We start from the raw sequence: 27,071 nt of genomic DNA on the forward strand, positions 1-27,071 counted from the left end.
CAATAATAATCAAACAGTTGATGAGAGAAATCACTGCAACACATTCAGATACTGAAAGCACTCTTTGTTTATTGCTTGTAATGTTTCTTTGTTCCTCTATATTATTTACTATTTCCTTGTATGTTTTGAATACATTTTAAGTATGTATTTAACTGTTTAGGCCACATAATATGTACTATGTTTACTCTTATTAATCTATTATTAAGGTTATTAGGATGCTGTCACTTTAAGAGCGAATGCACTGATCTAATATACTGATAAACGTGTGCTTTCTTTCTCTCCTGTTTACATTCATAATATGTACAACGTTTACTCTTTCTCAGGTCGAAAGACTGCTTCGTCGTGTCGCAGTGTCCCTAAAACCTGTGCCTTGCTGGAACGTTACCCAGAAGCCACTGGCTGCAAAAGAGGCCAGGTAAATCCCCAGAAATCAATTACTCTTCTCTTTTACAGTGCTCGTTTCCCATAAAGATAAACTGTTGCCTACTAATATAAATCCAGGAAACATTCTCTTACTCTTTTAGATCAAGTTTTCAGTGATGCGACCTGGAACTCATGTGTGGCCACACACTGGACCCACGAACTGTCGTCTGCGAATGCATCTCGGCCTCATCATTCCTCCTTCGGGCTGCAGGATCCGCTGTACAAACCAGACCAGGTCATCTTTACACACTCATTAACACTGCACACACCAGACCAGGTCAGCTTTACACACTCATTAACACTGCACACACCAGGCCATGTCAGCTTTACACACTCATTAACACTGCTCACACCAGACCAGGTCAGCTTTACACACTCATTAACACTGTACACACCAGACCAGGTCAGCTTTACACACTCATTAACACTGCACACACCAGACCAGGTCAGCTTTACACACTCATTAACACTGTTCACACCAGACCAGGTCAGCTTTACACACTCATTAACACTGTTCACACCAGACCAGGTCAGCTTTACACACTCATTAACACTGTACACACCAGACCAGGTCAGCTTTACACACTCATTAACACTGTACACACCAGACCAGGTCAGCTTTACACACTCATTAACACTGTTCACACCAGACCATGTCAGCTTTACACACTCATTAACACTGCTCACACCAGACCAGGTCAGCTTTACACACTCATTAACACTGCACACACCAGACCAGGTCAGCTTTACACACTCATTAACACTGCACACATCAGACCAGGTCAGCTTTACACACTCATTAACACTGTTCACACCAGACCAGGTCAGCTTTACACACTCATTAACACTGCACACACCAGACCAGGTCAGCTTTACACACTCATTAACACTGTACATACCAGACCAGGTCAGCTTTACACACTAATTAACACTGCAAACACCAGACCAGGTCAGCTTTACACACTCATTAACACTGCACACACCAGACCAGGTCAGCTTTACACACTCATTAACACTGCACACACCAGACCAGGTCAGCTTTACACACTCATTAACACTGCACACACCAGACCAGGTCAGCTTTAGACACTCATTAACACTGTACACACCAGACCAGGTCATCTTTACACACTCATTAACACTGTACACACCAGACCAGGTCAGCTTTACACACTCATTAACACTGTACACACCAGAACAGGTCAGCTTTACACACTCATTAACACTGCACACACCAGACCAGGTCGGCTTTACACACTCATTAACACTGTACACACCAGACCAGGTCATCTTTACTCACTCATTAACACTGTACACACCAGACCAGGTCATCTTTACACACTCATTAACAATGCACAAACCAGACCAGGTCAGCTTTACACACTCATTAACACTGCACACACCAGACCAGGTCATCTTTACTCACTCATTAACACTGTACACACCAGACCAGGTCATCTTTACTCACTCATTAACACTGCACACACCAGACCAGGTCATCTTTACACACTCATTAACACTGTACACACCAGACCAGGTCATCTTTACTCACTCATTAACACTGTACACACCAGACCAGGTCGGCTTTACACACTCATTAACACTGTACACACCAGACCAGGTCAGCTTTACACACTCATTAACACTGTACAAACCAGACCAGGTCATCTTTACACACTCATTAACACTGCACACGCCAGACCAGGTCAGCTTTAGACACTCATTAACACTGCACACACCAGACCAGGTCAGCTTTACACACTCATTAACACTGCACACACCAGACCAGGTCAGCTTTACACACTCATTAACACTGTACACACCAGACCAGGTCAGCTTTACACACTCATTAACAATGCACATACCAGACCAGGTCAGCTTTACACAGTCATTAACACCGCACACACCAGACCAGGTCATCTTTACTCACTCATTAACACTGTACACACCAGACCAGGTCATCTTTACTCACTCATTAACAATGCACACACCAGACCAGGTCAGCTTTACACACTCATTAACACTGTACACACCAGACCAGGTCAGCTTTACACACTCATTAACACTGTACACACCAGACCAGGTCAGCTTTACACACTCATTAACACTGCACACACCAGACCAGGTCAGCTTTACACACTCATTAACACTGCACACACCAGACCTGGTCAGCTTTACACACTCATTAACACTGTACACACCAGGTCAGCTTTACACACTCATTAACACTGCACACACCAGACCAGGTCAGCTTTACACACTCATTAACCCTGCACACACCAGACCAGGTCAGGTTTACACACTCATTAACACTGCACACACCAGACCTGGTAAGCTTTACACACTCATTAACACTGTACACACCAGACCAGGTCAGCTTTACACACTCATTAACACTGCACACACCAGACCAGGTCAGCTTCACACACTCATTAACACTGCACACACCAGACCAGGTCATCTTTACACACTCATTAACACTGTACACACCATAACAGGTCAGCTTTACACACTCATTAACACTGTACACACCAGAACAGGTCAGCTTTACACACTCATTAACGCTGCACACACCAGACCAGGTCATCTTTACACACTCATTAACACTGTACACACCAGACCAGGTCATCTTTACACACTCATTAACACTGCACACACCAGACCAGGTCAGATTTACACATTCATTAACACTGCAAACACCAGACCAGGTCAGCTTTACACACTCATTAACACTGTACAAACCAGACCAGGTCAGCTTTACACACTCATTAACACTGCACACACCAGACCAGGTCAGCTTTACACAGTCATTAACACTGTACACACCAGACCAGGAGAGCTTTACACACTCATTAACACTGCACACACCAGACCAGGTCAGCTTTACACACTCATTAACACTGTACAAACCAGACCAGGTCATCTTTACACACGCATTAACACTGCACACACCAGACCAGGTCAGCTTTACACACTCATTAACACTGTACACACCAGACCAGGTCAGCTTTACACACTCATTAACACTGTACACACCAGACCAGGAGAGCTTTACACACTCATTAACACTGAACACACCAGACCAGGTCAGCTTTACACACTCATTAACACTGTACAAACCAGACCAGGTCATCTTTACACACGCATTAACACTGCACACACCAGACCAGGTCAGCTTTACACACTCATTAACACTGCACACACCAGACCAGGTCAGCTTTACACACTCATTAACACTGTACACACCAGACCAGGTCAGCTTTACACACTCATTAACACTGTACACAACAGACCAGGTCAGCTTTACACACTCATTAACACTGCACACACCAGACCAGGTCAGCTTTACACACTCATTAACACTGCACACACCAGACCAGGTCAGCTTTACACACTCATTAACACTGCACACACCAGACCAGCTCAGCTTTACACACTCATTAACACTGCACACACCAGACCAGGTCAGCTTTACACACTCATTAACACTGTACACACCAGACCAGGTCATCTTTACACACTCATTAACACTGCACACACCAGACCAGGTCAGCTTTACACACTCATTAACACTGCACACACCAGACCAGGTCAGCTTTACACACTCATTAACACTGCACACATCAGACCAGGTCAGCTTTACGCACTCATTAACACTGCACACACCAGACCAGGTCAGCTTTACACACTCATTAACACTGCACACATCAGACCAGGTCAGCTTTACACACTCATTAACACTGCACACATCAGACCAGGTCAGCTTTACGCACTCATTAACACTGCACACACCAGATCAGGTCAGCTTTACACACTCATTAACACTGCACACACCAGACCAGGTCAGCTTTACACACTCATTAACACTGCACACACCAGACCAGGTCAGCTTTACACACTCATTAACACTGCACACACCAGATCAGGTCAGCTTTACACACTCATTAACACTGCACACACCAGACCAGGTCAGCTTTACACACTCATTAACACTGCACACATCAGACCAGGTCAGCTTTACGCACTCATTAACACTGCACACACCAGATCAGGTCAGCTTTACACACTCATTAACACTGTACACACCAGACCAGGTCAGCTTTACACACTCATTAACACTGCACACATCAGACCAGGTCAGCTTTACGCACTCATTAACACTGCACACACCAGACCAGGTCAGCTTTACACATTCATTAACACTGCACACACCAGACCAGGTCAGCTTTACACCGTCATTAACACAGCACACACCAGACCAGGTCAGCTTTACACACTCATTAACACTGCACACATCAGACCAGGTCAGCTTTACACACTCATTAACACTGTTCACACCAGATCAGGTCAGCTTTACACACTCATTAACACTGCACACATCAGACCAGGTCAGCTTTACGCACTCATTAACACTGCACACACCAGACCAGGTCAGCTTTACACACTCATTAACACTGCACACATCAGACCAGGTCAGCTTTACACACTCATTAACACTGCACACATCAGACCAGGTCAGCTTTACGCACTCATTAACACTGCACACACCAGATCAGGTCAGCTTTACACACTCATTAACACTGCACACACCAGACCAGGTCAGCTTTACACACTCATTAACACTGCACACACCAGACCAGGTCAGCTTTACACACTCATTAACACTGCACACACCAGATCAGGTCAGCTTTACACACTCATTAACACTGCACACACCAGACCAGGTCAGCTTTACACACTCATTAACACTGCACACATCAGACCAGGTCAGCTTTACGCACTCATTAACACTGCACACACCAGATCAGGTCAGCTTTACACACTCATTAACACTGTACACACCAGACCAGGTCAGCTTTACACACTCATTAACACTGCACACATCAGACCAGGTCAGCTTTACGCACTCATTAACACTGCACACACCAGACCAGGTCAGCTTTACACATTCATTAACACTGTACACACCAGACCAGGTCAGCTTTACACATTCATTAACACTGCACACACCAGACCAGGTCAGCTTTACACACTCATTAACACTGCACACATCAGACCAGGTCAGCTTTACACACTCATTAACACTGTTCACACCAGATCAGGTCAGCTTTACACACTCATTAACACAGCACACACCAGACCAGGTCAGCTTTACACACTCATTAACACTGCACACATCAGACCAGGTCAGCTTTACACACTCATTAACACTGTACACACCAGACCAGGTCATCTTTACACACTCATTAACACAGCACACACCAGACCAGGTCAGCTTTACACACTCATTAACACTGCACACATCAGACCAGGTCAGCTTTACACACTCATTAACACTGTACACACCAGACCAGGTCAGCTTTACACACTCATTAACACTACACACCAGACCAGGTCAGCTTTACACACTCATTAACACTGCACACATCAGACCAGGTCAGCTTTACACACTCATTGACACTGTACACACCAGACCAGGTCATCTTTACACACTCATTAACACAGCACACACCAGACCAGGTCAGCTTTACACACTCATTAACACTGTACACACCAGACCAGGTCAGCTTTACACACTCATTAACACTGTACACACCAGACCAGGTCAGCTTTACACACTCATTAACACTGCACACACCAGACCAGGTCAGCTTTACACACTCATTAACACTGCACACACCAGACCAGGTCAGCTTTACACACTCATTAACACTGCACACACCAGACCAGGTCAGCTTTACACACTCATTAACACTGCACACACCAGACCAGGTCATCTTTACACACTCATTAACACAGCACACACCAGACCAGGTCAGCTTTACACACTCATTAACACTGTACACACCAGACCAGGTCATATTTACACACTCATTAAAACTGTATTTATTACAATACTGGAGAAATGTTTCATCTTGTTTTGGGAAAATCGAAGCGTTTCGTAGCTTTGAATCAGTTGATTCGCTATGATTGATTTGCATTTAATAGATGACAGCTTCAATGAAACTGTATTTGGTTTGTAAAAGCTGTTTTTCTGCATGTTTTGACTTGAGTTTCCGCTGCATTTACACTGTTCTGACCAGCAGGGGTCGCCAGCGAGTGGAGCTTCCATCAGTGAATCGTTTAGCGAATCAACTGATTCAAAGCTCCGAAACGCTTAATTTCTCCCTACACTAGGGTTCACAGAGATCGTCGCCCCCTAGTGGAAAAACATTGGAAAGTGTAGAAACTGAAAAATCATGTGACTTTGGCAGTTCGAAGCTTCGCGGACTCTTTTTTTCAGGGCCTACTATTGACAGGCTAAATGAACACTTAGCAAGCAGCAAATGTGAATAAAAACTGGCGAGTAGATGAAACTTGGATAGTCAATTTTTGTTTCGTTTTTTTTGGAATTAATGTGTGGGATGACTCAATGTATTCAGTGACTGTTGATTGTGTTTCAGGGAGTGGGAAGAAGGAAAAGTATTAATATTTGACGACTCGTTCGAGCATGAAGTCTGGCAGGAGGCAGAAAGATTCAGACTCATCTTCATCGTGGACGTTTGGCACCCCGAGCTCAGCCAATCACAGAGGCAGACTCTCTCACCCATATAGAGGATAACAGCCAATCACAGAGCTCAAAGAGCAGGTCAACAGCCAATCACAGAGACAGACTCACTCACCCATATAGAAGATAACAGCCAATCACAGAGACAGACTCTCTCACCCATATAGAAGATAACAGCCAATCACAGAGACAGACTCTCTCACCCATATAGAGGATAACAGCCAATCACAGAGACAGACTCAGTCACCCATATAGAAGATAACAGCCAATCACAGAGACAGACTCAGTCACCCATATAGAGGATAACAGCCAATCACAGAGACAGACTCACTCACCCATAGAGGATAACAGCCAATCACAGAGACAGACTCTCTCACCCATATAGAGGATAACAGCCAATCACAGAGACAGACTCAGTCACCCATATAGAAGATAACAGCCAATCACAGAGACAGACTCTCTCACCCATATAGAGGATAACAGCCAATCACAGAGACAGACTCACTCACCCATAGAGGATAACAGCCAATCACAGAGACAGACTCTCTCACCCATATAGAGGATAACAGCCAATCACAGAGACAGACTCTCTCACCCATATAGAGGATAACAGCCAATCACAGAGGCAGACTCTCTCACCCATATGGAGGATAACAGCCAATCACAGAGCTCGAACAGCAGGTCAACAGCCAATCAGAGCGCTCTCTGCAGTTTTCATAAACCACAAACTTCCAAGGCAATGTGAATGTATAAGTTCTGTGAATCATATTGTTTGAGTTGTGCGTAACATGAGAACATAGTCACCTAATATTCAAGATCTTAATTTAGGTAAAGCAAATATGATTTGAAATCATGTTTCAGAAGGATGTGTTTTTTAGGGCTCAACAGTAATATTAAAGACAGTTAGATTGAAGGGTAAATGTACAGTACATACAGTTATGGGAGAATTAAGAGATCAGAATATGAGAAAGTTGCATTTGCTGTTTCTAACAGAAAAACTGAGACTTAAGTCACTTTTTATAAAGTTATAGATATGATTGAGCATTGCACTGTATGTTGTGGGTTAAAGTTTGTGCATGTGTGTGCGTTCATTAAGAGATAAAAACATCATCACTTCGTGTCTTTTTCCAACCGTAGAAACGACTATCAACGTCAAGAATGAGTCAAAATAAGTGAACATGACATTTTATTTTGCATAATGCATTTTTTTTAATTTTCTGTAAATGTTTTCATCAGAGCACATGTTTTATTAACACTACAGATTCTACATGATTTTTTTTGTATATGTACATGTTTGTTTACATGGCAAATGTTTGTTGTTTGTGTTGATCGTGAATTATTAAATTCTGGAACATCTGAAAATACATAAACTCCATTATAATTCAGTTTGATTGATCATCTTCACATCACAGCAGGAGTATGTGCAGTTCCAATGTGTAAATTAAATAAAATAATAATAATAATTATAAAATGAATACAGATTTCCCTAATCAAAGTAATAGCTCTGTTCAAAGGCGCTGAGAGTTGCGGTATATTCCGGTTTATAGTTGTAGATCAAGGCTTTCTCCTCTTCCTCCACACTGGGAAAACTGTGGAAACTTTTCCTCGCTGTAAAAGAGAAAACGTATTATTCCTGATGTGTTCATTCATTAATCAGACGAGACTCTGTCTTCCATCAGTGTGGAGATTTATGGGCTTTTCAGTGTTTTTTCAGACTAGTGGAAAGAAAACGTCCAAAATCCACTTTTATCTGAATGTTTTACTTCACTTTATGTATTTGCGTCTGTAGATTTCACTTACAGTTCATATCTTTAAAAGCTGTTTTTCTCAAAATGAGTTTTTCCTCCGACATTGAGCCAGAAATCTCCACTTCAGTGACTCACACACACACACACACCAAACTTAACACTTTTATTCTGATCTATATTCTGAAGGTTTTTCCTGAGGGGTTTGTTCATATATAATTTTCCTGATTTTATACATGGGAAAAATGGTGGAAAGTTATTTATTTTTGGCTGTCGACAGTATTTTCTGATTTATGTAGTGATAAAATGAGAAATCCAAAATCCCCTCTGTAAAAACCTTTAACATTTTATATAGATATATATATATATATATATATATATATATATATATATATATATATATATATATATATATATATATATAAGAAACAAAAATTTTGAACCTGGCTTTATCCAATGTTCAGAATTTTATCCTAGAAATGTACGCAAATGAGTGCATATTAAATTAGACAATGCCTCATTTGCATATTCAAACATAACATTTCAGAAGACTTGTAAAACAATTTTTTTTTTAAATTATTTATGTAATCAATCAACTGGTGAAGTATGGTGATATGTATTAGATATTTGTTTCAGCCTATTCCCCAGGGGTGTCTCGCCTTAAAGGAATCAAATGGCCAATCAATATAATAAACGGCTGGTAAAACCCCGTATTGTTATAATTATTATTAATATTGATATACCTTCGTTGATGAAGAAGTGTGCGGTGTAGAAGCTGGTCTGAACGGCTCTGGGCGAGTGGGGAATATAAGGACGACTCCACTCAAACGCGTTTTTCTCCGGGTGCCATTGAGTCGCGTAGATGGGGAAATCATACGCTGTGTGTGAGAGGAGAAAACACACATGAGAAGCTTGTAAAAAGAACAATATATATTCTATAAAGGCGTAGAAAACACACACGACATACACTACCAGTCCTAAGTTTTGGATCGGTAAGATTTTTGTAAGAAGTCTCTTCTGCTCACTAAGGCTGCAATTATTTGATTCAAAATATAACAACAAAAAACAGTAATATTGTGAAATATTATGACAATTTAAAAAAAATGTTTTCTATGTGAATATATAGTGAAGTGTAATTTATTCCTGTGATCTAAGCTGTATTTTCAGCATCATTACTCCAGTCTTCAGTGTGACATGATCCTTCAGAAATCAGTGTAATATGATGATTTGATGCTCAAGAAACATTTATGATTATTATCAGTGTTGAAAACAGTTATGTACATTTATAATATCAGGATTCTTCGATGGAAACTTTAAAACAACAGCATTTATCTGAAATAGAATATTTTGGGGTCAGTAAGAATTTTTATTTTATTTTTTGGGGGAAATAAAATACTTTTATTCATTAAATATGAATTAAATTGATAAAAAAAGTTACAGTAAAGACATTTATAATGTTACAAAATATTCTATTTCAGAAAAATGCTGTTCTTTTGAAGTTTCTATTCATCAAAGAATCCTGAAATTAAAAATGTAAATGACTGTTTCCAACACTGTTTCTTGAGCATCAAATCATCATATTATAGTGATTTCTGAAGGATCATGTGACACAAAATACACATTCATTAAAAATAATTTAAAAATATTACTGTTTTTTTTGTTGTTGAATTTTTAATCAAATAAATGCAGCCTTAGTGAGCAGAAGAGACTTCTTTTGAAAAGATTAAAAATCTATCTTTTGACTGGTGTAAATGTGAAAGAAGAATATGATTATTATCTCACCCTCGACTGTGGACACAAACTCGTTCTGTCCATCTGAGTTTGTACTCAAAACCCTGTAGAAGCGCTTCAGTCTCTCACTCTTCGTAAAGTTCTGAAATAAACATTTAGAAATTTTTCATTTCGATTTATCCAGCAAAAATAAAAATAGTTTGAATCAAACATGTATTCATTACGTGAGATATGTCTATACAAATGTCTTGTTTTGTACGTTGCAGTTTTAACTCTTTCCTGCCATTGACTGAATTTTCCAGCAATTCCAGTTATCACTGTTATACAGTAGAGGGCGCTGTCATAATTAAATCAGGTGCTCTTCGGTTATTTTTGACCGAAAAATGTTACGTTTTTTTTTTTTTTTATCGGAATGATACAAAACTTGCTAAAGGTTTTGGCACTTGTTATGTGAACACAAAAATAAATCATGGGACATGATTCGAAAAGGTTAAATGGTCCTGAAAACAATGGTCACACGTGTGCTTCTCGCGGTCAGAAACGAGCACATTGGAAATTAATGAGAGATGAATTTCCTCTAGTGGAAGCGTTCGGTACTGCAGACAAACACTCTCACTGAAAGATATTTTTTTTGAGATATCAAGCTCAAATTTTGAACGCAACTTGTTTAGATTTATGGCTTTGCTTTTCTCACAGTTTTAGAGTAAAACATGTTTTTGAAAAAATATATATTTCATATAAAAATATAAAATAACGTAAAATCTTTTTTTTTTTTTTACTTTTTTACACTATTTGGGAGAGACGAATCCATGAATCTAATAGTCACTGAACAGTAAACTGAGTTTTTAACATAAATCTCACATACTTCACCTTTAACACTTATTATATATTTTTAATTTTGATAACATTTAATCTTCAGTTTATAAACTTAAAGATGCAGTGTGTAAATTTTAGCGGCATCTAGTGGTGAGGTTGTGAATTGCACCCAACAGAAGTTATGGTGGCCGACAGGAAGTGACGTCGTCGTCTGAGACAGCAGAGAGTAGTTAAGCAATGAGGTTTCTTTACAAAGAAATTATGTTTACTTAATTACTCAGTAAAACGATACGTTATTGCGAATATTATTGTTACTTGTTCATCATTGTGTGAGTGTTTTATTCGCTGACTTTAGCAGCTTCTTTGCATGAAGAACAACATAGTGACGAAACGTGTTTGTCCGTTTAGGGCCAATGCAAGTTGTTTATACACAACTGAAAGCATTGTTATGTATATAATATTGCATTTTTGTCAACAGATCTTCCTATATATAGAAGCCAGAGATGAAGGAATATCAGCTGAATGGTGAAGAGTAATGATTGTTACCTCAGTCGTAAGACTCCACTGATGAGAGTTTTCTGTGAGCCGTTCGGTTGCCAGAGATTTCAGAAGCTCCTCAGGAAACTCTTTGAACAGTCTACTGTCTCTGACATCTAAACCGCATCGGATGAAAACATTACTACATTTATGCATTTATGATGATTATAACACCAAGACTTAAGGGCTGTTCACACCAACGAACGATAACTATAAAGATAACTATAAAGATAACTATATTTGCGTCCACACAAACGAACAATAGCTATAACGATAACTATATTTGCATCCACACAAACGAATGATAGCTATAACGATAAGGATAACTATATCTGTGTCCACACCAACGAACGATAACTATAACGATAACTATATTTGCGTCCACACCAACGAACAATAACTATAACGATAACTATATTTGCGTCCACACCAACAAACTATAACTATAAAGATAACTATAACGATAACTATATTTGCGTTCACACTAACGAATGATAATTATAAAGATAACTATAACGATAACTATATTTGCGTCCACACCAACGAACGATAACTGTAAAGATAACTATAACGATAACTATATTTGCGTTCACACCAACAAACGATAACTATAAAGATGACTATAACGATAACTATATTTGCGTTCACACTAACGAACGATAATTATAAAGATAACTATAACGATAACTATATTTGCGTCCACACCAACTAACGATAACTATAACGATAACTATAACGATAAATATGTGTCCACACCAACGAACGATAACTATAAAGATAACTATATTTGCGTCCACACCAACGAACGATTACTATAAAGATAACTATATTTGCGTCCACACCAACGAACGATAGCTATAAAGATAACTATAACGATAACTATATTTGCGTTCACACTAACGAACGATAGCTATAAAGATCACTATAAAGATAACTATATTTGCTTTCACACCAACGAATGATTCATAAAGATAACTATAACGATAACTATATCTGCGTTCACACTAACGAACGATAGCTATAAAGATAACTATAAGAATAATTATATTTGCGTCCAAACCAACGAACGATAACTAAAACGATAACTATATTTGCGTCCACACCAACGAGCGATAACTATAATGATAACTATATTTGCGTCCACAACAACGAACGATAGCTATAACAATAACTATATTTGTGTCCACACCAACTAACGATAACTATACCGATAACTATATTTGCATCCACACCAGCGAACGATAACGGTCTGTTTATTCTAAGCTTGCGCGCTATGGTTTCAAAGTGTGTACAACGTCATTGAACATGTTTTTGCCGTTCTTGTTGCATTTACAGGCTTTAACCAGCAGATGTCCTCAGCATACTATGTTTTGAGTGAAGCTAGTGTAATGAGCTAATAATGTAATAGTGAATTTAGCTGACGTAGTCAATATAGTGGAATAAAAACAACACAGTTTTTCACTGCAACTTCAGAGGAAGCAAGACAGCGTTGTCGAAACTAGCGCTGGATACCTGAGGTAAAACTTCGATTGTCTTCCATATTAATTTTCTTAAAAAGGGGCTTGACTTGTCAAACAGTGAATTTTTCTGGACTCTGCGATTATCTGCACAATGCCGTCTGCTATTTTAAATGCGAGAGCCCTTAAATTAGAATGGATTCTGATTGGATGTCAGTGTTTTATTGTTCAACAGCTGGAAAAAATATCGTTATGAAAGTGATTCCCAATGATATCGTTTCTCTATATCTATATCGTTATAGCTGTGTTGTGAACTCTGCAAATCTTTAATATTGAGAACGATTTTTAGAACTATATCTTTATCGTTATCGTCCTAGGTGTGAACGGGCCTTTATGCTTAAAATATTTGGAGACAAAAAACGTTAGTAATTTAAACTAGCCGCACTGCAGTTGTACCATACCATGTTAATAATTTCACTGTACGTCATTGCGTAACAAGCTAGTAGTTAATTTTTGTGAAATGTATCTATGGAAGTAAACTGATAATAATCATTATGTAACTATAGTGTATCCAGTGTTGTTCTCACCGTCAGTGAAGTTCAGCGGCAGAGCGACTCCACTGGTGTTTGTGCGGGACAGGAGACGCTCGCCACTGGTTAGCAACATGAGCATCTCCAACCCTAAACAGGTTCCCCATACTGGGAAATAATCCCCGTTTGAATTGGCCTGTTAACACACACACACAGACACTGTAGAGTTGCACCGAAATGAACATTTTGGCCGATACCGATAACCGATAATTCTTTATATTTTAAAGCCGCTAACCGATATATTAGCCGATAAATCTAATTCCAAGTTTTTCTATAATTTTTGAGAGCCTGAAAGTCTCACCATTAAAATCCATGTCCTAAGCACACAATTATGATGTTCTCATGATATTTTTATGTAGCCGATATGACACACTTGCGCTGCACATGTTGCACTTTACTGTAGTTTCCTTTTTTGAAGTGATTCCAATCATATTTCAAGCAACTCAAAATCATCATGTTGAACAGTGCGCATCTGAAGTGTCTCAGCTGAAGGAAATAATACATTATTTATCAGCTTTAATATATCGTCCAATTATTATTATTATAAATATATATTTTCGGCCGATATATCATACATCCCTAGATACTGCAATGAAAAATTTAAATACCACAACATTTTGTATTGCATATACAGAGTGCAAAACTGACACAAACCTCGAGAGCGAGTCTGTAGAAAATGGCGGCAGTTTTGGAATATCCGGATGATTCTAAACTGACTCCGCCTCCTGGGAACAGAACTCTAGAGAGAGTCAATATACTTCATTTATTAATTTTTTTTTTAAATTTGATATATTTATATATAATATGGAAATGTTTTTTTTTTCCCTTTTATTTATCTATATGTTTGTATATTGCTTTGGCAATATTGTGCTATTTCACACAGTCATGCCAATAAAGCTCATTTGAATTGAGAGAGAGAGTCACCAATTCCTTACTGTAATCACGTCACAGATTTTATATATAACAGATTTACTCACCCATTTATGGATTTAAACAGCCTTGTGTACTCATCTTCAGTCCTATTGATCCTACAGAACATTAAAATAAACTACATTAGAATGCTTTAGTGTCAATTCAATAACTGATCAGAGTAGCGTACTACAATAAAGTTACCGTTTGTGCAGTTTACGTATAACGTAAATAACGTATTTAATTTGCAGCAAACGATCTGAACAACACTGGCTGCGTCCCAAATCGTATACTTTCATTAAAAAAAGTATGTTTTTATGAAATATATTATTAATGAAATTTAGATGTACTACATTCGTTATGTTGTCATAATCATGTGACTTCACTATCATTTATAAAGTGTCCATCATACACACACTTCTTATTGTTTTTTGCCTACTATATAGTAGAGAAGTATGCGATTTCGGGCGCAGCCACTATGTAAGACAGGATCCCATATTGTGTATCCCTGGGATACTATCCCACAATGCAATGCACTAAACTTTTTGAACTAGAAGATCATATTAGTTGCAATGTTATTTTATATACCAAGGTTAAAAGCCAAATTTGGCCATACATTTTCCACAAATATATATATATATTTTATATTTCTGTGACGATGACACCATTTTCTAAATTGAAAAGCTTCACAACAACGTAACATACTACTCATGAAATGTTTTATAACAACTTTTTAATAAAACATGTGCAAAATTAATGTAAATATATGTTATAACCTCGTTTATAAGCTGTGACTTAATTGGCTTTATTGTATTTTCTCAATGTACAATGAAATTACCATTTATAAAAATGTTTCACATTGCATTTTGCTTCCATATTGTAGGCAGTGCACTATGTAGTGCGCTAGTAACAGCTTATAAACCAATTATAATCAACAAGTCATGCGGTTTGGTCCATGAACTTTTTTTGGGGGCTGTTTTTCGTGTGTTTATATTTACGCACATTAATTCTTTGTGTGTACGTATGTTGAAACACAAGCAACACAAATTAAAGAAAAAAAATAAACATTAAAATAAAAAAAAATAAAAAAAAATAAAAAATGAAACAGATAATAAAGTAATCAATCAATAAATCAAAAACTCACATCAGCGGAATCACGCGCGCGCCCGCGGACTCCAGGAACTTGACGTACGACGCCGCGATGTACGCGTTTCTCTGAGGCGTCGCGTGAAGCACGTCCTGCGCGAGAACACCTGGACAACAGGTTTAAAGTTTAAGTCTAAAGAGAATAGAGTGGTTTAAAACTCTCTCATGCACAGTATTCAATACAACTTTTCAACTCACCGATTATTGGTCTATCGTTCGTTTTTATTGGTCCTCCGAGACGGCCCGAAAACACGGAATCGGTAAAAGTGAAAAGACACGCGAGGTATAAGAACTGGATCATGTTTCATTTACAGTAGAAATGTTGCCCTCACGTGACCTCATGTGACACGTTTCCGCGTTCATGACGTCATGTGTGTTTTTATTATGGTCATCATAAAACAGACGGTTGAAAATTATCTGACATCTAAAATATCACAAAAAACACATTTGATGGGATACAAATTATTACCTATTTTGTTTGTAAAGACAGAAAGCTATGTAATATTGTAAATACCTTTATTTTACTAGGTAATTTTCATATTCATAAAGCAAAATTCTCCAATTCTAAACCGTGTTTTAAATTATTTCAAATTGAAACTTACTTATATGTTGAGTCTCTTAAGTTGGTTAAAAATAAGAAAGCTATGCTAATAACTGATACATACTCTAAACTTTTCATTTAAAAGTATGAAAGGTAATGCTATATTACCAATTGAAGTATGTCACTTTTTTTTCTTTTCTTTTTTTTCAAGTGTTATTATTCTTGATATATTCATGTATCATTTGGTGCTTAATCGGACTGTATGCGTTGTAACAATTGTCTGTTACTTTTGTTATGAATTGTCAATATTTTTTTTATTTTTTTTTAAATAATACAAATAAAACGGACGGTTAAAATAGTATGCAAAACGCACTAGGTCTCCATGTGAAGCTTTTGAACTATTTATATGATGATCTCATACCTGTTCTTTTATCTGTTTGCATTATTTTCTTTCTTTTTACTGGTATATCTATTTTATATATTGCACTGTATATTTTATTTTCCTATTTTTTGTAGTCTATATTTGTTCAATATTATAATAAATAAATAAAACATACGATTGAATAAAGATTAATAAACAAATGAATAATAATAATAGAATTGTTGATAAAGGGTAGCTCACCGGGCTGTTGAGGCCAGAAACTAAGAAATTAAGGATAATTTATTAAATTACACTAACTATGCATTGTTTTAAACATGTTATTAAAAGTTATGCTAAATGTCAATTTTTCTGTCCCTAGCATTTACAAGAATATTACACTTAAAAAAAATGTAGGGTTACGATTTCTTTCAGATAGGCCTAAACTTTATTATCTTTTGGAAATAATGCGATTCGATGAGATTTCACTAATATTTTCAGTTCAGTTGTTTCAGTTGTTTGCGAGTTGTCTCAAAGACACGCCCACATTAGGGAAATATTATGAATATTCATATAGGCGCCACCCAGTGGAACCAAATATGTCAAGAACTGAATATTGCATCACCTGTCACTCAATAAGCAATACAAATAAATACATGTATTTTTCAATATGTACTTTATGATCAGAAAAATTATGATCAAAAAGCAGTAAGAAGGAGCCGTGGTTTTCAGTGACAATCTCTGAAATCACTGTATACACAACGGGTTAACGGGACTTATTTATTTTTATAAAAAGCTTTCATGAATTAATAATCACACAGGCAGAGGTCACGTGAGTGATTTACAGCGGCTTAACCAATCAGGATCAAGGAGCGGATTTTTTTATTATTTTTAAACAGGAAATCCCTTTTAGTCCCTTTACTGTACGAAGTCATGAACGGTTGAACACAGATTTTAAAACAATAACTAAAAAAAATCGTTGATTGTTATTGTTATTTCTTCACTGCAGCGTGACAGAGATATCCATCGATCACGTGGTTCTTCCTCTGTTTCCGAGCATTTCCGTGTTTACATTCCCGGATCCCTCATGGCTTTCATCACGAAGAAGGATCGCGTTAAAGAAAGGTACTGTCACACTTCACCTAACGTGTTTATTCACTCAGCCTGTTTTCCCTCAGGTCCGCGCAGTTTAACTCTCTGACTTCTGGCCTGTTGTGTCACTCGAGCTCGCGGGTCATTCGCCTTATAAACAGGCCAGTAAACGGACAAAACACGCAGCATTCATGATCCTAGCATATTTATGCGTTTCATGAGGAGAAAACTTAATTTTGACTTTTATTAACACTTTCCTAGCATTTGTATGGAGAGAGAGAGAGAGAGAGAGAGAGAGAGAGAGAGAGAGAGAGGTGTCCAGTTTGTTTGTTTATTTCTGATTCAGTAAAGTTAAGACTCCCTTTGTGTTTAGATGTTAGCTGAGTAGAAGATGTCTTTGTTTTAACCTTAATTTAGTGGTGAACTCTCTATTTTTTGAGAGAAAAGCAGTTTTGAAAAATATGAATGTCAGCTGTTGAAGTCTGCCGATGTCACTTGATCTCTGTCTCAGTAATTATTCATTTGTTTACTTTTCGTCAGGCAAGTGCCTATAACTGCTTTCATTAAAGTCACCATGAAATCAAAATGGACCTTTTTTTGATAATGGAGTGTTTATTATTAAATAATGTATAGTGATCATCACTATTTAAAACAAAAGGTTTTACGAGATACCTTGTGGAACTCGTAATTACAGCTTGTAAACTGGGAATTTTCTGAATCATAACATTAAAAATTTTGATTTGAAGCATACAAATTTTGAAAATCGGATAAAAATGCAAAGGCACAAAACTAAACTTAACAGCTTTAGTGAGTAAGAGAACTACAATCCCATGAAGCATTGCAAACAGCGTAATGATGGAGAAATATATATTTGTATTTTATATTATATTATCTATATAAACAATATATTGTAAGTTTATTGTAAAAACATGCATATATATATACACAAAAATTCAAGTATTTTGAGAGCGTACGGCTGAGGTCGTGATCACGTCATTCAGGAGTGGGCGGAGCTAAAGAGCTCTTGCTGCTTTTTCCTACTCTCTGATTGGTGGAACTTTCTCTGCAGAATTATGGGTTATGTAGTTTTTCATCAGGAAATCCTCTGTTAAACACAATTATTTAAAAAATAAGTTTAAATAATGTGGCCTAACTCCTTCAACAGGAGCAATTTATAAGTTGGCGTTAAAAATCAGTTTCCCTATGGAGAAAATGAATGGAGTTTTTACCAGAAAAGAAAGACTGTGTATTGTACTGTCTGTGTAATTAATATTCATTTAATTTGTAAGGTTCCCAAGGTTCACAACATTTTTGTTTCCTCTCTTGCCTCGTCCAGCTTCAAACACTTGTCATTTTCTCATGTTTCTGTGCAGATTCTCGCTGTTGTTACTGGATCTGGAGGAACATTATTTTGAACAACACACTGCTTATAATCTGACCAACAGCAGTCCAGAGGCGAACAGGTGAGATAACTAACCGAGGACTAACCTCTATCATTTATAAGTGAAATGCATGAGGTTTGCAGAATATGACACTGAAAGAGTCTCCAAAAGAGTCAGTCACTCGATAGCACTTGTTGTGTCAGACTGTAAAACAGGAATCGACTTGTTTCTTGATTGATTTACTGTTCTTCAGGAATCAAATGTCCTGGCGATTTGGCACTTCACTCGTTTCATTACTGGATGAATCTGCATTTTTGACCGAATCTCTTGAATGAATGATTCAATGACTCACTCATAAAGACTTCACTCGTTTCATTACTGGATGAATCTGCATTTTTGACCGAATCTCTTGAATGAATGATTCAATGACTCACTCATAAAGACTTCACTTGTTTCATTACTGGATGAATCAGTGTTTTTGAACGAATCTCTTGAATGAATGATTCAAGAATCACTCATAAAGACTTCACTCGTTTCATTACTGGATGAATCTGCATTTTTGAACAAATCTCTTGAATGAATGATTCAATGACTCACTCATAAAGACTTCACTCGTTTCATTACTGGATGAATCTGCATTTTTGACCGAATCTCTTGAATGAATGATTCAATGACTCACTCATAAAGACTTCACTTGTTTCATTACTGGATGAATCAGTGTTTTTGAACGAATCTCTTGAATGAATGATTCAAGAATCACTCATAAAGACTTCACTCGTTTCATTACTGGATGAATCTGCATTTTTTAACGAATCTCTTGAATGAATGATTCAAGAATCACTCATAAAGACTTCACTCGTTTCATTACTGGATGAATCTGCATTTTTTAACGAATCTCTTGAATGAATGATTCAATGATTCACTCATAAAGACTTCACTCGTTTCATTACTGGATGAATCTGCATTTTTGACCGAATCTCTTGAATGAATGATTCAATGACTCACTCATAAAGACTTCACTCGTTTCATTACTGGATGAATCAGCGTTTTTGAACGAATATCTTGAATGAATGATTCAATGACTCACTCATAAAGACTTCACTCGTTTCATTACTGGATGAATCAGCGTTTTTGAACGAATCTCTTGAATGAATGATTCAATGACTCACTCATAAAGACTTCACTCGTTTCATTACTGGATGAATCTGCATTTTGAACGAATCTCTTGAATGAATGATTCAATGACTCACTCATGAAGACTTCACTCGTTTCATTACTGGATGAATCAGCGTTTTTGAACGAATCTCTTGAATGAATGATTCAATGACTCACTCATTAAGACTTCACTCGTTTCATTAATGGATGAATCAGCGTTTTTGAACAAATCTCTTGAATGAATGATTCAATGACTCACTCATAAAGACTTCACTCGTTTCATTACTGGATGAATCAGCGTTTTTGAACGAATCTCTTGAATGAATGATTCAATGATTCACTCATAAAGACTTCACTCGTTTCATTACTGGATGAATCAGCGTTTTTGAACAAATCTCTTGAATGAATGATTCAATGATTCACTCATAAAGACTTCACTCGTTTCATTACTGGATGAATCTGCATTTTTGAACGAATCTTTTGAATGAATGATTCAAGAATCACTCATAAAGACTTCACTCATTTCATTATTGGATGAATCAGCGTTTTTGAACAAATCTCTTGAATGAATGATTCAATGATTCACTCATAAAGACTTCACTCGTTTCATTACTGGATGAATCTGCATTTTTGAACGAATCTCTTGAATGAATGATTCAAGGACTCACTCATAAAGACTTCACTCGTTTCATTACTGGATGAATCTGCATTTTTGAACGAATCTCTTGAATGAATGATTCAAGAATCACTCATAAAGACTTCACTCATTTCATTATTGAATGAATCAGCGTTTTTGAACAAATCTCTTGAATGAATGATTTAATGATTCACTCATAAAGACTTCACTCGTTTCATTACTGGATGAATCTGCATTTTTGAACGAATCTCTTGAATGAATGATTCAAGAATCACTCATAAAGACTTCACTCATTTCATTACTGGATGAATCAGCGTTTTTGAACGAATCTCCACCAGTCAAACACCTACTGGTGTATGACTGGTGGTCAATGGAGGAAAGCCTTTTCTGTGTCCGAAATTGCTTACTGTATAATAGCTACTACATTTGAGGGATGCACGATATATAGGCCACCGTATCGGGCGACGTATGCTTTTTTTTAATGTTATCGGTATCATCCGATAAGATAATTTGTCCGATATATTAAAGCTGATAAATAATGTATTATTTCCTTCAGCTGAGACACTTCAGATGGACACTGTTCAACATGATGATTTTGAGTTGCTTGAAATATGATTGAAATCACTTCCAAAAAGGAAACTACAGTAAAGTGCAACATGTGCAGCGCAAGTGTGTCATATCGGCTACATAAAACTATAATGAGAACATTATAATTGTGTGCTTGAGACATGGCTTTTAATAGTGAGACTAAAAAATTATATATTTTTTAGAGTTAGCGGCTTTCAGATATAAAGAATTATCGGCCAAAAATTTCATAACCGGTGCATCCCTATTACATTTGATTTGAAACTTACTTTGTGACTTTTAAAAAATGATGTTCTATATAGTATAAATGTGTGTAGCATGAATGTAAACATGTTTTTGTGTTTTCTCCTACTATTAAAAGTAACTGTCTTCTATGATATTCAACACGCTAATCTCAGGAAATTGAGTTAATGTCTTTTAAATCTCTGTTTGTTTCAACACACAGACGAACCAGCGGCTCATTAAAAATCTGCTCTAAATCAGTGATTTTTGAACCTGATGATGTCAAGGAGCCTATTTTAAAGGTATAATATTCATATTATCACCACGGTTCGCTGTTATGCTTTCATTTCCTATATTAATAAAACATCTTTCCTGCAGATTCCCCTGAAAGACTGCAAAGGAATCGCAGAGCTGGAGGAATCGGCACACAACCCGTTTGTAGAGTAATACTGATAATGACTCAATCTATCATTTCTCGTTGTTGTTGTGAGTTTTGCAGACTTTCATCATTCTTTTTCTTTCTTTTTTAATGCGTGTTTGCAGAAGTAAACCTGCCTCTATTCTTATAGAAACCAAGCAGGTGAGTTTGTTTCAGTTTCACTTCATTGTATAATATCTGGAAAAGTTTTTAATATTTAACCCTTTTTTGTCAGATTTATCTAATTAAAGAAGAAAATGCGGTTGCTCCATATAAATACGAAAGGGTGAGTTCATTTTTTTTGGCGGAGAAAGATGTAAAGTGTGTAAGAAACAAGTTAGTTTTCAGTTTTGGCACATTTCATAAACTGTAGGGATTATAATCTTTATACTGATGTATTGTTTGATTAATTGTTGCACGTTAGGGAGAAATAAAGCTCACGTTCCAGTTGGAGGCGTCCGGTAAAACGGAGGATGTTGTTCAGATGTTGTTACAGGTTTGGCTTTTTTTTTCTTTTGACATTTGTGAATTTTCTCTGGTACTTTCATCTTAACCCCTTAACTGTCACCTTCCCGCTCTTTTTTTTATCACATATTTTAATAATCATCATATTTGATACATCATTGTGTATCATTCGAAAGCCTACACACTCGAAATTCATCCTGTGAAAATCATTTTGAAATTGGACATTTCGTTACCATGGAAACGGCACTCTAAATTATTTTATCAGGCTCCTCCCCTAGTGGGCGTCGTCAGGTTTCATATTACAGCATTTATTTTAACTACTTTATAATCAAAACCCTTTTCTAATCTTGACAAAACACGTATTGTTGAAAAGGTCTGAGTCTCAAGGTTCCATATTCATGACTATTTATTCATAGAAGTGATATGTGGACAGAAATTTGTTAATTTGTTACAGGGAAATGCATAAAACAAAATTCAATGGAATGTGTGTGTCACCCGGTGGATATTTTGATAAAGCGCCTAAACAAAATCCCATAGGAACTTCAATTTTTGTGATATCAACTTCAAATTTGGAACACAGCTTGGTTAGACATATAGCTTTTAACAGTAAAAATAATTTAGTAAAATATTTTATATAAAATAAAAAATGTATTTTTCACTCAGCAACACTCTGCTGTGTCTTCTTTAAAACAAGACTTATCTCTAATTCCAAAGCATTCTTGAATTACAACCATTTTATTTTGGATAGTGATTTTCATGTCTATTCTCACCCAGTAAAGTTGTTAATAACTCTGCTGTTTTTACAGTTGCACAGAGCGTCGTGTCTGGATAAACTGGGGGATCAGACGGCAATGGTCAGTACAATCTAATAAAATTCTATACGTAATTATTTGCTTCCTTTTTTGAGGATCTGTGTGTGATCTGTGTGTGATTTGTGTGTGAACTGTGTGTGTTTCTGCTTAAGATTGCAGCTATATTGCAGTCCCGGTTGGCAAGAACATGTTTTGATAAGAACAGGTAAGAATATTCATTCCTCCAGTTCTCGATGTTCTCAGAATAGAAATAGTAGTGAATGTATTTCCAGTATCAACAGGTTACAGTATTCAGATTGTTTGCAGTTGTGAATATAATGCTTGTAGAGTTGCACCGATATTAACATTTTGGCCAATACCGATAACCGATAATTTGTTATATTTTAAAGCCGATAACCGATATATTGGCTGGTAAATCTAAATCCAAATTTTTATATAATATTTGAGAGCCTGATTATAAAAACAAGTCTCACCATTAAAATCCATGTCCCAAACACACAATTATGATGTTCTCATGATAATTTTATGTAGCCGATATGACACACTTGCGCTGCACATGTTGCACTTTACTGTAGTTTCCTTTTTTGAAGTGATTCCAATCATATTTCAAGCAACTCAAAAGCATCATGTTGAACAGCATCTGAAGTGTCTCAGCAGAAGGAAATAATACATTATTTATCAGCTTTAATAGATCAGATAAATTATCTTATCGTCCGATACCGATAACATTAAAAATGAACATTTATCGGCTGATACCGATATATCGTGCATCTCTACTCATTAAAAGTATGCGTTATCTTTCTTTGGTGTGCAGTTTTCAGGACGTGACCGAACTCCCGCGCATGGAATGTGTGGCGGAAACGGTTTCTCCTTTGGTGACGAACGCGGGTCACGTTTGCATCAGCGATCGCAATCTTTACTTCCAGCCTCTGAACGGCTATCCGGTGAGTTTCCTCGCTCTCTGTGGGATGAGAATGCCAGTTTGCTGTTGTGTGTTCGTGTAGTTCATTACCAGGGCTCTCAAGTGTCATGCATTTCGGTCTTTTGTCACGCACTCCCTCCACACAATGTATTTCTCACGCGGAACAACTGTTTATAATATATTAAATAAAATGTCTCTGGCATAATTTCCACTCTCACTGTAGACCCGGCAGAAATCAAGCGCGTTTCCCTGGAGTTCTGTCGAGCCTGCCACTTATCAGCCAATCAAAAACAAGAAATTGGCTACACAATAGCCAATCAGAAAATAGCACTATTGTATCTGGTTAAGATTTAACGCAACAACCAATGAAAAAAAGCATATCCTGGAATTGCTACAACATCTTCCGAAAGTTTCGTTCCCCTGCAGAGGTAACACATGATCTCCTGTTTTAATGTTACAACAAATTCACAACTTGTTTGACACAAACAAGGACAACTTGACTGCTGTTAGAGAATGTTTGCCCGATAATTAGCGTCAGTTCTTCACGAGTGTCTGTAATTTAGCCAACAGTTTTACAGCCTGTTCACTGACAACACCTGCTCAGAACAAGTCTAGGCCTAGTCATATTTTCGTTATCACACGATGTCTGACATGTTGACGGGGTGTCACTCTTGCCTGTCTTCATAACTTGAGAGCCCTGCATTACGCTGTGTGTTGAAGTGTGTTTTCTCAGGTCACTGATGCACAAACACAGTTTTATAACCTAATTTTCCTTGCATGCACATTAAGAAAATTGGATCTTATTTAAGAACAATTGTTTCAAACATTAATGCACGTTAAAAAGTGAATGTTATTTCATTTCAATAAAAGATCTGATGCTTGATTTGGTTTATATTTGCTTATTTCACTCGCTTGCTCTCTCTTGTGGGTATAGAAGATAATATAGTACTTTTTCCCTCCAACATTAAGGATTGCCTTTAGAATTCGAATATAATTCAAATTTTGCTAATATTTGTTGTTCAACCCTGTAAGACCTTTGATCATCTTCGAAACACAAAGTAAGATATTTTTGATGAGATCTGAGAGCTGGATCACTCCTCCATAGGCTGCTAGAAAGTTAGTAAAGACATCGTTAAAATAGTCCAAGTGACTAGAGTGGCTCAACCGTAAGTTAATCAAGCGACGAGAATAGGTTTTGTGCACAAAAAAAACCAAAATAAGATTTTCTTCAACCATCTCTTCTCTTCCATGTCCTTCTCCTAAGCTGTTGACGAAGTGTAACAGCGCAGCGCTTCTGGGTCGTAAGTCAGAACGTAGGCTCACTATTGGCCAGCATCACACACGCATCAGCGTCGGCCAATAGTGAGCCTACGTGTGACGTACGACCCAGAAGCGTTGCGCTGTTAGACTCGTGAACTGACTCGAGGCCCACAGTGAAGAAAATGAATAGTTGAATAAAGTTGTTTTTTTTGTGCACAAAAAGTATTCTCGTCGCCTGATAAACTAATAAATAAACTAAAAACTAAATAATTTGTGTTCCGAAGGTCTTACGGTGTTGAACAACATAAGGGAGAGTAATTACTGACAGAATTTACATTTTTGGGTGAACTATCCCTTTAAGAAAGTCAAATGTTCTTCTTTAAGTTAAGAAATCGTCCTCTGGGGTTCTTACGTGTGTTTCTGTGTTTGTGAAAGGATTCAGTGGTTCAGATCGAGTTACACCGTGTGCGACGCATCTACAAACGCAGACACGGACTGAGGCCTTTGGTGAGGGATATGCTTCATTCTTTTATTCGTTCTTCAGTTTTGTGTCTGTTATTTACCGTGTGTGTGTGTGTGTGTGTGTGTGTGCAGGGCCTTGAAGTGTTTTGCACAGAGGATGATCTGCGCTCTGATATATACCTGAAGTTCTACAGCACTAAAGAGAGAGACGAGCTTTACTACTACATTGCAACTTTTCTCGGTATGCTTTATGTGTACGTGTGTGTTTGTCAAGTTTCACACGCACTGTATTTCTGTCAATACTTTATTACCACAAGTTGGAAATTTAATTTGCAGGTCTACGCTCAAAACGTGAATAAATGGATTACAAATACAGCGTAAATATAATGTAGTACCATAAGATCCCGTAAAAATACTAAATATTAAATAAAAAACATCATCAAACTAAATTATAATAGATTCCTTTCATTGAAAAAATAAATAAAAAATTCAGTCCGCACGATAAACACGTGTCCTAATTGACCTAAAATCTAATCCTGGCTTAATTTAAGCACTCTCTGTGAAACCAGACCAGTAAACACATTTTTAAAAATAATGATTTTTGTATTAATGCACTTACTTTTGAAAATGAACCTAAACTGAGAAATATTCGCCGGAGTAAAAAGCGGCTCCAGAATACAGTATAATCCTCTGTATATAAAGGTTTCATTTAAAGGCGAAGTATGTAAGATTTTTATGTTAAAATACATTCTCTACTCTAGTCATTGACTACTATTAGCATGGGTTTATTTTCAAGTGATGGTTGATTACGATTGCACTTTTCTAACTTTAGTTAGTGTGTAATGTTGCTGTTTGAGCA

General features: G+C 37.1%; 3 protein-coding genes across 12 annotated transcripts in view; 2 read left to right on the forward strand and 1 right to left on the reverse strand.

Annotated features, from left to right (window-relative positions):
- unm_hu7910 (un-named hu7910) overlaps positions 1–8,332 on the forward strand; it is a 52,080-nt gene extending 43,748 nt beyond the window's left edge. For all 8 annotated transcript variants that reach the window (XM_077201515.1, XM_077201508.1, XM_077201509.1 and 5 more), the window contains 3 exons: positions 324–415; positions 525–658; positions 6,867–8,332. In XM_077201515.1, coding sequence (XP_077057630.1) covers positions 324–415; positions 525–658; positions 6,867–7,017 — 377 coding nt within the window. In that variant the 3' untranslated portion in view covers positions 7,018–8,332. The remainder of the gene's footprint in view (positions 1–323; positions 416–524; positions 659–6,866) is intronic.
- ggh (gamma-glutamyl hydrolase (conjugase, folylpolygammaglutamyl hydrolase)) lies at positions 8,140–16,252 on the reverse strand. Its single transcript, XM_077201571.1, has 9 exons — positions 16,100–16,252; positions 15,900–16,008; positions 14,824–14,874; positions 14,501–14,585; positions 13,844–13,982; positions 11,809–11,915; positions 10,498–10,588; positions 9,459–9,593; positions 8,140–8,578 (listed from the first exon to the last, which is right to left on the reverse strand). The coding sequence occupies exons 1-9, from the start codon at positions 16,200–16,202 to the stop codon at positions 8,457–8,459; spliced, it is 942 nt and encodes a 313-aa protein (XP_077057686.1). The 5' UTR covers positions 16,203–16,252; the 3' UTR covers positions 8,140–8,456.
- Positions 16,253–17,847: 1,595 nt separating this feature from the next.
- nsmaf (neutral sphingomyelinase (N-SMase) activation associated factor) overlaps positions 17,848–27,071 on the forward strand; it is a 43,268-nt gene continuing 34,044 nt past the window's right edge. For all 3 annotated transcript variants that reach the window (XM_077201518.1, XM_077201517.1, XM_077201519.1), the window contains exons 1-12: positions 17,848–17,925; positions 19,266–19,355; positions 22,097–22,175; positions 22,252–22,316; positions 22,417–22,453; positions 22,527–22,577; positions 22,716–22,787; positions 23,563–23,610; positions 23,721–23,773; positions 24,383–24,512; positions 26,186–26,257; positions 26,345–26,453. In XM_077201518.1, coding sequence (XP_077057633.1) covers positions 17,888–17,925; positions 19,266–19,355; positions 22,097–22,175; positions 22,252–22,316; positions 22,417–22,453; positions 22,527–22,577; positions 22,716–22,787; positions 23,563–23,610; positions 23,721–23,773; positions 24,383–24,512; positions 26,186–26,257; positions 26,345–26,453 — 844 coding nt within the window. In that variant the 5' untranslated portion in view covers positions 17,848–17,887. The remainder of the gene's footprint in view (positions 17,926–19,265; positions 19,356–22,096; positions 22,176–22,251; positions 22,317–22,416; positions 22,454–22,526; positions 22,578–22,715; positions 22,788–23,562; positions 23,611–23,720; positions 23,774–24,382; positions 24,513–26,185; positions 26,258–26,344; positions 26,454–27,071) is intronic.

Source organism: Siphateles boraxobius, unplaced genomic scaffold (genome assembly GCF_051911475.1).
Source record: "Siphateles boraxobius isolate OS27281-9 unplaced genomic scaffold, OSU_SipBor_1 48, whole genome shotgun sequence".
Classification (NCBI taxonomy): domain Eukaryota; kingdom Metazoa; phylum Chordata; class Actinopteri; order Cypriniformes; family Leuciscidae; genus Siphateles; species Siphateles boraxobius.